At 49.3% G+C, this 12,841-nt stretch overlaps 1 protein-coding gene across 10 annotated transcripts in view; it reads left to right on the top strand.

The window, feature by feature from the left end:
- Window positions 1-12,841, top strand: part of LOC100115386 (transcriptional activator Myb) — a 37,292-nt gene that overhangs the window by 23,367 nt on the left and 1,084 nt on the right. For 2 of the 10 annotated variants that reach the window (XM_031926786.2, XM_016984362.3), the window contains exons 2-9: window positions 6,014-6,176; window positions 7,006-7,170; window positions 8,889-9,207; window positions 9,288-9,675; window positions 9,750-10,177; window positions 10,255-10,574; window positions 10,788-10,877; window positions 12,695-12,808. In XM_031926786.2, coding sequence (XP_031782646.1) covers window positions 6,014-6,176; window positions 7,006-7,170; window positions 8,889-9,207; window positions 9,288-9,675; window positions 9,750-10,177; window positions 10,255-10,574; window positions 10,788-10,877; window positions 12,695-12,808 — 1,987 coding nt within the window. The remainder of the gene's footprint in view (window positions 1-6,013; window positions 6,177-7,005; window positions 7,171-8,888; window positions 9,208-9,287; window positions 9,676-9,749; window positions 10,178-10,254; window positions 10,575-10,787; window positions 10,878-12,694; window positions 12,809-12,841) is intronic. The other 8 variants (XM_031926787.2, XM_001600075.6, XM_032598681.1 and 5 more) reach the window with 6 other exon arrangements.

Below are 12,841 nucleotides of genomic sequence, written 5' to 3'. Positions count from 1 at the left end.
CTTCTTGACTCGTTTTTCTTTCTTGTGTCTTTTCTCGCCGCGCGTCAATGCCATTGTCGAGGTCGCCGATTTACGAGGGTTTATTGACTCTCACCGTCGCGGGATCAATCTTTAAAGAGAGGGCGGTTGACTCCTCGGTCGATGGCCGTTTTTCACGCGTTGTTGTGTAACTCGGATAGATTCCTCTTCTTCGCTCTCGAGTGAGACGGACAGATTTTCGTCTACACGCGTATAACTCTCACATGTCAGTTCTCTCGGGTCCATTGTGCCTTGCTTGCTTGCGCGCGGCGCCGCCGGATGTGTAATTTGCATAGTAACGAGGCGACGTGCGATTTGCGTTTATTTGTGTCACGTCTTCTTTTATTCGTCCGTAATGAGACGCGGTTTATTGTTTCGTTACGGATTTCAAACGATGTATTAACGATCGAGGAAATCATCGCGGGAGAGCTGATGCGAGCCGCTCGCGCGGCGTGGCTTTTACTTTCGGCGGCTCGTTTCAAATTGATTTCGGAATTTATCTCCGCAATAAAATTAGCATAGCCGATAATTCAGAGCCATATCGCGCGCGGATTACGATTCATCGATCAAAAAACCTCAAATAGTCACAATTTCGCAAGGATGATATGCGCCGCGGAGACAGAGAGAAAAGCATCAGCCTAGCAACAAGAAGCCCCATCAGCAGCCGCGCTAGCGCGAATTGCACATCCAGATCACGCTCCATCAGTCAGTCAGAGAGTAGAGTGGCCCCCGTGTGCGTGTGTACGTGTATATCGCGCATCGACGACTCTATAGACACAATCATCACGAGTAGCCTCGTGCGCTCGTACGGCGGCTCGTACAAGCGTTCCAGCGAAGGCCGGCCTGGCCCTCCGGCAACTCTATTCTCTCTCTTTCTTCTCGCGCCTCTAACGGTCGTCAAATTCCACGTCGGGGCGAGCAAACAAGTGGCTCCTCTTCTTCGCGGCGAGAGTTATACAACCCGGGCGAAAGCGACGACGACGACGACGACGACTTGCTTTGGCCCCCTTCGACAGGTCTCCACGCGCAGGCGTCTTCGTCCCTTTTTTTTCGCGAGAGCGGGACCTTCTCTCTCGATTATTACGCGCGCGAGAACCAGTCGGCGATATTGGGCCGCTTTTATGCAAATGCGCCGTTGCAGTTCTTCGTGCACTTTTTGCCGGGCCCTCACAAAGACGGTAGTGCTGATGCTGAACGAAGAAGAAGAAGCAGCGGCGGCAGCTCGTTCTTCTTTTTATCACCGGCGACCGGGTGAGCTGGTTCTTTTTTCGGCGCTCGCCGCGTGTATTTTTTTTTTTATTTTTAAAGAGTCGTCCCTGCGCACGGAGAAACTGGATTGAGATAATGCTGTAAACAAACTTTTGATTTCCGTCTGGGAATGCTGCTGCGCGCACAGCCGATTTTTTCGACTCTTTTCCTTGCACTCCTTCCCTACATTCGATAATCTCGTTTCTCTCGCGGGTCTTTTTTTGCACACGCGCTCAATATACATATACCTATATACACGTCGACGCGTTTGTCGGTGGCTGACAAGTTTGACCGATTGCCAATCAAATCCGCTCTAATCGATAAATTAATTACGTTCGTATGCGTAGGAAAAAAAATGTATCTCTCGTCGATTTGCATATAAATTTCATCGCCGACAGATATACGTATACCACCGACGAAGCCTGACATATTTACATAACAAATCGAGAAGTTATGGACCGATAAGTTCGATGGACAATTGCCGGTATATATGAAATTTATTTTTTTTAAAGTCCCAACGGTCGGCGCCATCCTTGAATTTAAAAAATCCTCGACACACGGCACGTGTTCCTAACGCTCCCACGATACCACGTACTATATATAGGTGTATACACTATCCACACACGCGAAAATCTACGCGCCTATATGGCGTAAAATATGCGGCCCGCGAGTCAATACTCCGGAGAGCGAGAGAATTCATTATCACTTTCTTTCATTTCTACCGAAAGAGTCGACTCTGCGCCGAAACCTGTTTCGTACTCCTTGAGACCGCCGCCGATGCCGCCGTGATGTTTTATGCTTTATCGCTAATTACGATAAGATTATGTTAACGAGCTAGACGTGCCGACTTATACCTGACGTTTTTATCAATGGACTGTCAGGCGATCTGTTCGCAGAAGTCATTTGTATACTCAACTCTCTCGAGTCGCGCGCAAACGCTTTGGGTGAAAATGAGCGAGAAATCAAAAAAATCACCGCCGCGCTTGTTGGAATTTCATTATACGTTTATCTGCGCGACACGTAATTGATGAGCGATTAACGAGATTAGGAGGAAAACGTATGGATACTCCTTCGTTGATTAAATTGTTCGCAGCCGTTAGATAAAGAGACATTTTTTTCGAACGATCGGTTGTACTCAATCTTTCACGCTTCACGGCCGACGATTTTCGCGCCACACGCGACGATTTCCCGACACGCATACCCGTAACGCTCGCTCTGGGACGAATTACGCACGCTTCGGAAAAGCGCATAGCGACGCTCTCCCGCTCCACGCGAACATCTGCATCTCTCTCTCTCGTGATGGGGTGTCCCCTTCGCTTCATTATTGCCGGTGGGCTTTTCTCCCCCTCGGCGATGTGCGCCGGGATGTATCGATGCGCGCGTATACTGGGCGGATTTAATTGCGTCTGGAGGATTCTTTTTTTGGATAACAGTCCTGGCATCTGTGTTTATCATTAAGAACAATGCCAGCGTTCGATCGAGGTCTGTTGGATTAATTTTCGTGCGGACCGTTACGTCGTCGCTTTGTGCCCCTTTGTGTGTTATATCAGAATATGTAACTGTACAGGTTTATAGCTACAAAAGTCTGGAACTTCAGTCATCCTTTTCAGAATTATGATAACCCCGTATGCACATACTCGCGACCCTTTTTTCTCACACTTTTTGCTATAATACGTTGCAGCTTTCTTTGATACTCCTCTCTCTCTCTCTCTCTCTCAGTTATCGCGCACCTTTTCTCCTACTTTGTCTCATCAGAGAGAGAGAGAGAGAGAGAGAGAGAGAGAGAGAGAGAGAGAGAGAGAGAGAGAGAGAGAGAGAGAGAGAGAGAGAGAGAGCTCACCCTCCTCTCGTGCCCCTCTCATTGTTGATTTTCGCTCGTTACTCGCATCCTCCTGCTGCCCTTTGCTCGGGCTGTTATTATTATACGGCCTGCAACCCCTTCCTCGTCCTTTTTTTCTATCGACTGCACTTGAGCCGCTTATGCTGTAGGTACGTCGCCCTCTCTCGCTGAATGCGATATCGACTTTTGCAGCGGCGGAATCAAGAGAGGGGTGTCTAGACTTTACACACAGAAGATCGGGTTTTCTTACAATTCTTTTAAATCGACGAGATGCAGTAGCCCTTCGCTCGCGACAATTTGCATAAATTTGCATGGCGGGAGTTTTAAATCGCCAGCGCGCCGGTTCTGTAATATCTCGCGCGTGCACTTCTTTGGTGCATCCTCGAAGGAGAGACTCGTGAGATTAAAAGTCTCGATGCTTTTCACGCGAGTAATAACCTGTCTGTCGCACTTTTACGAGCTTCGACGGTTTTAACGACGAGAGTAGAGGTGGCGCGATAAAACTGCCGGAAAATTCCCATCGGATTGACTGCTGCAGAGATCGCATTGTGTCGGAAGCACACAAATCAATCGACTGCAGTGGACGCAATTCAATCCACTACCCGCATGATGTGCGACGCTTTTCCTCGTGGGGGTCCAGCGAGTATGTACAGAAATTTCGGAACTGAGGAAAAGCGGCTCACTCTCTTAAAGCATCTGGACTGATGCGCACAATAACTGCGGCGGCTATAATACACTATATGTGCGCAGAAAATCAATGAAAAACCATTAGCCCAAAGCCGAAATCAATGGCCTCGAGCGAAACTCGTTCGCTGTAATAAAAAAGCGGCGCTGTCTATAATTTATATACTCGCACGTGCACACAGACGCCGCGACCGGTACAGAGAACCGTACGTGTCCGAACGGGCGAGAAGGGAGAAAGCGCAGAATAGGGAGTCGACTCATTGCCTCGGTAATAACTCCAGCGAAGGGGAGACTTACGTTCAACCGCGTGATGTATTATACCTACGACTCGCCGAAAACGCGAAATGCCACGAATGTTTGCCGTTTCGCGCACGCACGCGCTTTTTATTTATTCTTCCGCGTTAAAAAGAAGTGCGCGGGCGCGAAAGCATTGTGATCGATTAAAATGCAAAGCCGCTTACATTTGCGCGCGAGAGAAAGCTCGTCGACGGCTGGAATCAAGATTATTATACCCGCAGCACAAGGGACGCCGATCGATAACCCACCACTGTGTATACCGTTCCCTCGTAGCAGCACAGAGAGAGAGAGAGAGAGAGAGAGAGAGAGAGAGAGAAACCACTACCCCATCGTAGTAGTGGCGGCGGCGCATACTCGGATCAATCAGCCAAATTCAGCTCTCTTCGCGCGCGGCGCGTATATAACGTGGGGGCCGGTAGCGCGCACACACGCGCATGTGTACACGTAGGGCCCCCGGACAGCTGCATGTATACTCGCGTATGTGTGCCGCAGCGTATACGTGCGGGGAGAGAGTCGAGTCATGCTTTGGGGGAGGCAGCTTCTAAGGTATAGGAACAATGCGACTGCGGCGCATATGCCGCGGCCAGATGGTGACGCGCTATACCCGTGCGTTATATGCGCGAGTGTGCGCCCTTATCACGTATACCGCCCTCGCTTTGTCCGCGCATGTTTGTCTGTGGCGCTTTTTTCGCTGGTGAACGCTCGAATCGCGTTTGCGCGTCGGAGTCCGGCAATTAAAATAACAGAACTGAACGAGCGAGGAATTGAAGAAATATGCAGCTGCAGAAGATACTACTCGGACAATTATCTCGTGTCCCTCGTAAAAAAGCACTGCTATATCGCTTCCTGCAGCCTTTAAAGGCCAACCGTCGAGAAGCAACAATAAAAATAAACGTAGTAGATTCACGTACATAGGGGGCGAGAGCAAGTAAGCGCAGCGAGGAGAGCGTACATTATGTAGTCGCGTGCGCGCGGAGGAGCCAACGGTCAACGGTCCGTTTAATCGGCAACGGTTATACGCCTTATCTCTTGCCGTGACTTACGTCATTCTCTTCTTTCGCTAGCTTGCCCGCACATATACACAGGCACGAGATCGCGTATCGCTTGTCCGGCTTCGCGGAAGTCGAGGGACGCTGCTGAGTCGCTTTTCGCACGATTTTTCAAAGTGTGATCTACAAGTATGTTGGTACAACGGAATCTGGAGCCGGTGTCGAGTTCGACACCTGTTCTTTGCGATAAACACGGAATCCGACGATGAGAAAATTCTTGATCCTCGTCGAATTCGCGAATAAAAAAATTCAGCGTCAAAATCAACGTCAAAAGCCACCTCACAGAGCCCGCGTATGTGCGCAGACAGAAGAAAGAGAAAAGGTATATGGCGTGTCTCCTTCTGCGGGAGCGGAAATTAATTAGAGCCCTTATGCACAAAGGTGCGGCGCGCACCGGCAGCGGATGTGGTCTCCTCACTCGACAAAGCGACTCTCGCGTGCTTTCACTCACAAAAAGCTCGCGCCAGAGATAGAGAGAGAGAGAGTCAAGAGACTGCAGCACCCCATTGTCTCCTAGCTTTTCTCGATCGACTCTCGTTACCTACACCCGAGGAACAGGAAGGATGTGCTCAGCCGGGCGTGATATCCTGCGGCGATTTTCGGGAGAATAATCGCTGCATATCAACGGAGAAAGAAACCTGTAATCTAACGCGTCTTCCTGTCGCCGCGTCTTAAGGGGGTGACTATATATATATACGTGTCTTGACCTTACGCTTCGCTGGACTAACGTCCTTCCGGATATTTGCTTTTGTCCCGAATGTGTGTGTCTGCTGTTTCCGTGATTGTGCGACGCGATAAATCCTCGATTGCATCAAATTGCAGTGTACGACGAGGAAGAGCTGTTTGTAACGCGCGTGAATTTGCTTCTTGATTGCAGGTCGAGATCCGGATACGACTCGAGCAGCGGCGACGAGTCCGAGGTCGAGTACAACTTGTCCGCTTGCAACCAGACGGCTTCGCAGCCGGCTAACCCCAACACAACGGCCGGCAATTCCGGCCAGGGGAAACAGATCAATAAGGGTCGATGGACCAAGGAGGAGGTGAGTTTTATCATCGTTACTTCTGAAATCGATACGGACAAATTGAAATCGGAGAGCGATATAATGAGAGCCCGGAAAAAGGGGTAGGCGCGACTTCCCATGCTCGGAAATGTAAATAGCTCTCGGTCAAAATAGTCCCTCTCTCCGCATAAGTATACATACCGGCATCAGAAACACAAGACGAGAAAAGGGACAGAGAGCAACAGGCGAATTATATAGGTCGCCGCAGCAGCAGCAGACACCCCAAGGAAGAGAGAGAGAGAGAGAGAGAGAGAGAGAGAGAGAGAGAGAGGGATCGCGCTGTACTTTGCAAGGAGAGCAGGTATATTACGGCCAGTATACGGTTTCCCATGGGAAATGCGCGCTAAGGACGATCACACACGGGGTGTCCCTCTCTCTCTCTCTCTCTTTTTCGTGGACCTACTCCTCTCTCTCTCTCTCTCTTTCGCTGCTGGCGTATACGCGATGAGCATAGGCGCTAGACTAGCGCCCCATAAATTTTCCATTGTGGCAGCTAGAGCAGTCTATGCAAAGAATAGTTCCGGTCATCGCGCGCAGAAGCTTCATCCCTTTTTTTCGAGTCCGTGTGCGTACGCGCGCGTGACGTGCCCGGAAGTAATTGCCCTCGTATGGAGCTATGGGAATTCTCGAGTATATGGGGTGGTCACCACCGATGAAGATGACGCGGGGCACATTGATTGACGGGCTGACCTTTTTTGTGGGAAGCGTTGCTTGTGTTTTTCCCCCACGGCGGGCATGTAGGAATAATGTTATTTCGGTATTTTGGGTAAGAGACTTTTTTTCTAAACGCAATTTTTTTCCTTCGCAGGACGCGCTTCTGAAGCAGCTGGTGAGCAACGCCGAGCAACTCGGCAACGGCCTGCGATGGGACGGCATCGCGGCTCACTTCCGCGACCGGAGCGACGTCCAGTGTCAACAGAGATGGGCAAAGGTCGTCAACCCCGAACTCGTCAAGGGACCCTGGACGAAGGAGGTAATGACAACACGAGGTGTCTGCGATTTTCCGCATCGAGGGGACGTCGAACTCTCGATATTAGCTGTTTACACACGCGCGTAATCGACGGCGATCGCGAATGCAAAATGTAAACAGAGCAGCTGAAGCGACTATTGTGGAGACCGTGAATCACCGCGTCGAGCTATTGATCGGATCATATTTTTTTTCTTACGCGAGCGATAAGTAATTGTTTCAAAGAAACTGGCTGGTATTCGTCGCGGGACCTTACATGGAAGTCGGCATACGTTGCAACGGTAAACTCGTGGCAATTAAAACACCCCCGAAAACCTGTGAGCCGGCTAATTACACGAGGTCCGATCGAAAAGGGCAGCAGCTGAATTTCGATGAACCAGTCGGCATAACACGAGTTCGAATAAGGAACGAGACACGTTGTACACGTTCTTCCCGCGCTTATGACTCTCCAACGGTGCGGAGTAGCCCGAGGGGGGCTGATGCGCGGACTTTCCCGCGCCGATTTTCCAGCGTGTAAACCCCCGGCGGGATTAGAGGCATCGTATGAGAAAGTTTTTTTTCCCTTGTGTACATTCTTCTCCACGCCGCTGATGGGTCGATCGGAAGTGCGATTGTCGCGATGGGAAGTAGGCTGTGTTCTCTCCGCTGCAGCTTCCTTCCTGCGTATCGATACATTATGGGGCTTCGTGGAAGCAACTGTATCGCTTCTCTCCTCCTTCACAGACATCGTACACGCATACGCGATTCCGTTCTCTCTTTTCCTCTCCTACTTCGAATCGCTCCGAACGAAAACACACTCGGCTGGAATCGAAATTTAAAAATGCATCGAGACGGCGGCGGAGCCGCGCGATCGTAAAGATCTGCGCGCGAACGTGACTGCGGATTCAAGGAAGGAAAAAAGAAGCCATCGCGCGCTGCGCGCCGGAATTTCAATGGGAGTATAATGTAGCCTAGGGCGGGGAATCGACGTCTATGCACGCGCGGGAATGCGCATGAGAAAACGCTGCGATACGCTTCCAGGAACGATAGCGTCTTTTAAAGTCTGCTTTGCTGTCGGAGATTTTTAATTTTTCAACTTTATTCGCCCGCCTATAGCCTAGCCTGTGTCCTAAAATTTGAGACTATATTTCAGCGATCACGAGAAGGCCGAGATTTATGCCCGAGAACGCGTTCGACCTTTGCCACGTGCTCGCGCGCGCGCTAAATAGGAGAAAAAGACTGGCTCGTTATGCAACGAAGTAAAAATTTAATCGTCAGGGCTAATAAAACCAGCGGTCCCGTTAATCTCTCGAAAAATTTCGTAAGTAAGATATTCCAGCTGAAAAATATATCGAGGAAAAGAAGAAGCCTTGTATGTGCGCGAGAGAGGCTGTGGCCGGTTCTCAGGCCGGCTTCCCAGAAAGGTTTACCAACTAGCGCGTGTGCTTTTTGGTTTTCGCGGCCCCTCTGTGCTGCCGATGCGGACTTTCTCTGTGTTCTCCGATGCCTCGCGCTGAAAAATATGCGGCCGAAAGAGCCGCGCAGGTATACGCGTGCCTCTCGCCTCTTTTTGCCCGGCTCGATGGGCCGATTCCTTTTGCCTTGAGTCTTCGCGACTGTGTTGTGTGCGTGCGTGTTTGCGTCCACAATATACTCGGACGATCATGCTCTATCGGTCGTGAATTTTTTCACTACCGTTATGTAACTTTTTTTTAACCGTCGATTAAATAAATTCTCGCTTGCAGGAGGATGAGAAGGTGGTGGAGCTGGTGCAGCGGTATGGCCCGAAAAAGTGGACGCTGATAGCGCGGCATCTGAAGGGCCGGATAGGCAAGCAGTGCCGCGAGCGTTGGCACAACCATCTGAATCCCGGTATCAAGAAGACCGCCTGGACGGAGGACGAGGACCGGATAATCGTCGACGCTCACAGGCGCGTCGGCAATCAGTGGGCGAAGATCGCGAAACTGCTCCCTGGAAGGACGGACAATGCGATCAAGAACCACTGGAACAGTACCATGAGGAGGAAGTACGAGGCCGACGAGGGTAGGACCACCAGCTCACGAGGTAGTTACTCGCTATCGTCGTTTCAAATCTCGTTTAATGTATGCGAGAGCTTTGCTAATGAGGCGCGCTTTCGTTTGCAGGACGAGGGAGGAGAAAAACCGGAGAAGCAGTTACGTCGACGAGCAAAGACGACCGTTCGAGGAAGCAGCACCAACAGCGTCAGCAGCAAGCTGTTCAAGCGCAGGTCGCGGTGTCGGCGCTGAGCGGTGAGAGCAGTTCGACGGTGACGAGCACGACGATGGCTGGAACGAGCCAGGCCTGCGAGTTGGACCAGCTCGACTGGACGCGTGCTTGGGAACAGCAACAGCAGCACGAGAGGCAGATGACCGAACGCCGTAACGAGCACCAACAGCAGCAGCACTATCACGAGGCGGCTATGCAGCTTGACGAGCGCCAGGTCGTTGTTGAAAACAACCTTGAATCTCCGCCAAGGCGAAACCGCATCGATCCTGTATCGCCTTTCTCCAAGTGAGGATCTTTTCCTTTTTTGCTGACGCCGTTATGAGTGATATCATTACAAGAGATATTTATTTGAATTGTTGTTCGTTGCACAGGTTCTTTGGTCTGGAGATGTCGGGCGAGCCACAGTCGAGGTCATCGGAGATCCATCTTATGCCAATGCCGGACCTCGAGGAAGACTCGGAGCTGCACGAGAGGGAGAAAACCAGTCCGCCGCCAATTCTGCGCAGGCGAAGGACCAACCTCCTCCAGGTCGAGCAGCACCAGCAGCATCAACGCACCGACACCCCCGACAGCGGCAACCAGTCAGACTTCCTGCTGCACTCGTACAACCAGCAGTCGTCCTCGTCGCAAATCGGCACTGCGCCCTCCACGCCGATCAAGCAGCTGCCCTTCAGTCCTTCTCAATTTCTCAACAGCCTCAGCCCCGAGCCATCATGGCCTAGGGCGAGCACACCCAAGGGTAGTCCTGGCCCGCTCACGACGCCGCAGCCTTCCGCTCTTCGACGAGGTACTGGCAACGATAGTTGTTCGAGTAGAAAGAAGAGTGTAGCCGAGCATCGAGTAACCGATTACGAATCTTTTCAGATGGAACGACGCCGCGCACGCCCACGCCGTTCAAAAACGCACTGGCCGAATTGGAGCGGCGAAGCGGTGCTACGACCCAGCTGCCGGCGACGCCGAGCAGGCTAGACGCCCTCACGGAGATTATCAAGCAGGAAACGGATCGCGAGAGTCTGGCAGGCACCAGCAGCGGTAGCATACTGCAGGACTCGGGTTACGGCACTGGACGGCGTCGCGGCAAAGAGAACAGTGCGCCTGGCGGAAAAAGGGCGCGCAAAGCCCTCTGCCAAGCCTGGTCCAGCTCGCACGACAGTTCCGAGATGAGCTTCGCCGTGGAGACACCGGTGAGTAGAGCTTTGCTTTTCCCCATTGCATGCCCAGTCCTTTTCGATACTTGTCGCTGAAAAATAGTCTGTTAGTTTGTGCTAGATTGTTGTAAACCATGTGGCATGAATTTTCAGCAAGTTCTTTTTTAGTGCCGAGGTCGAAGAGCACAAGGCAAGTTTTGGGACCGTGCGCGCGCGCATGTGTGCTTATGGTATGTTTTTTTGTTGCAGAGTAAAAGTCTGGATACGTCTGTATTGTTCTCGCCGGCGTCGATGGCCTTGGACGACAGTTTTTTAGCAACCGGGCCAAGTCCCGTAAAGGTAGAAACGCGTGTTCAAAGTCAATGTGATTCTGAGAATCAACAACCAGCCCTATCCTGGTACTATTCCCGCACCACTCGCCTCTAGACACGCTAGCCGGCCTTTTCTTTTCCTCTCTCACACTCTTTCTTTTTTACTTTATATCGTCTTCTTTCTACTTCTATTCTCACTTACTGTACTAATCCTTCTTATTTCTATCGATGTTTCTTATTTAATTCGTATATGTTTATTCGTTTTTTTTTTATTTCTTTAAATGTTGTTTGTTCGTATTGTCGTTCGCCCAGTTACGCCTAGTTCGGGCTTCCACGTAGCGCCTTATATACATTGTTTAAATGAGCAAACCTTATACGTACTCCCAGGAAAACAAAAGACGAAAAGCTTTCCCATCCTGCAGAATTCTAACATTCCGATTAACGTACCTCAAAGTGTAACGAACTTATCTTAAAAAGAAAGAAAAGAAAGTAAGGAAGTAAAGGAGAAAAAGTAGACGCCTGAATTAAGCGTACTATCAATGACTCGATTTTTTTTACTTACGCTATTTATCTTTTGTTAATTATTTATAACGAAAGAAAGATACAAAAATTGTCTTGTATAAATTTATTGATGGCAGCATAATTAATTGTCGATGCCTATATTTAATTTTTTATTTAAAAAGAAAAGAAATGATCAAATAAGAGAATCATGTAAAAGGACTATGACGCTTAACTTGTAGCCGGGTCCAAGACACCGTCTTATAAGTACTTAATTTATTTTAACGTTAAGCTTGTAACTTGGTATTCAAGCCTTTCGGCTTTAACGTCGCTTTTTTATATTCTCACAAGTTACGAAAAGAAAGATTTCGTTGCTTCGTTTTCCTTTGTAATATACAACAAGGGACGATGAACTAATCATTTTTGTTGTTGACGTTATTATTTTACTTTGCTGATTTATACAGTTGATGTGTCGAAAAAAGATAGTTTATTCAGAAAAAACGCGACTGAGGAAAGTCTTGATTGAAAAAAAAGAATAAAAAAGTGACTTCCTATTTATGTATGCTCCCAGAGCCCAAGTACGAAAGTCGAATGAATTTTTTTTCTTGTAAATTTTTTTTATACGTGTATTAGTTATTTGTATAGTATGTATTATTTAATTTAATTTTATTCTGCCTATATTTTATCATTTGGATTCGTGTTTACGATAAGTTGGCAAACACAGCATGTCTGCACTAACTTCAAATAAAAAAGCGAATCTCTCCCCCTGTTAACAGGCCTGGCCTAGCGTACCAAAGTACCTTCCTTGTCACCTCCCCCACCCCACCACCCAGACCCCCCTTAAGGTTAACGAAAGAAAGCAAAGCTAACTTTGAAAAACAAGGCAACTCTCTCGTCCCTCTTGAAAAGTCGTGTACCCCTCGATCGTTGAAGCAACGAACTACCCAAAGATATTTGCACCGAGCATCGGCTCGCGGAGGCGCGCGCAACGACTCACTACTCGCGTACGTACCAAATATTAAGCAGAGGCCTAGTCACTCCGATTTCGTTGCATAAAATTACCAGTGTTCGAGAGTCGAGTAGTTACGAATGGGAAAAGAGAAGGAGAAAACACGCTAAGCACGTCGCCGCGTCTTTTTCTATCGTCTGCACATTTATCAATATTTTTTATAATCCCAAGTATTTATTTATTTACTTGGATAATGTGGAGATGAAGAAAATCGATCTATTTTTATTTTTATAAATACTCTAAACGTGCGCAACCCTCCTTTATCGGGCAATTTTTTTCTACTTGATTTTTTCTACTATAAACTGCCGGCTGTAGCTAGTGTGTCTATTCCTTTCCAGACTTCCCACGACTTTGCGCCCGTACAGCGGAAGCCCAACGCCAAGAGAGCTATCTCGTTCGACACGTTCGACAGCCCGAACGACTACATTCAGGCGCCGTCCAAACGTACCAAGGTGAGTCTCGCTCGCACATTGCTCCCCAACTTC

Source organism: Nasonia vitripennis, chromosome 3 (assembly GCF_009193385.2).
Source record: "Nasonia vitripennis strain AsymCx chromosome 3, Nvit_psr_1.1, whole genome shotgun sequence".
Taxonomy (NCBI): domain Eukaryota; kingdom Metazoa; phylum Arthropoda; class Insecta; order Hymenoptera; family Pteromalidae; genus Nasonia; species Nasonia vitripennis.
This window is presented reverse-complemented; position numbering and strand designations above follow the sequence as displayed.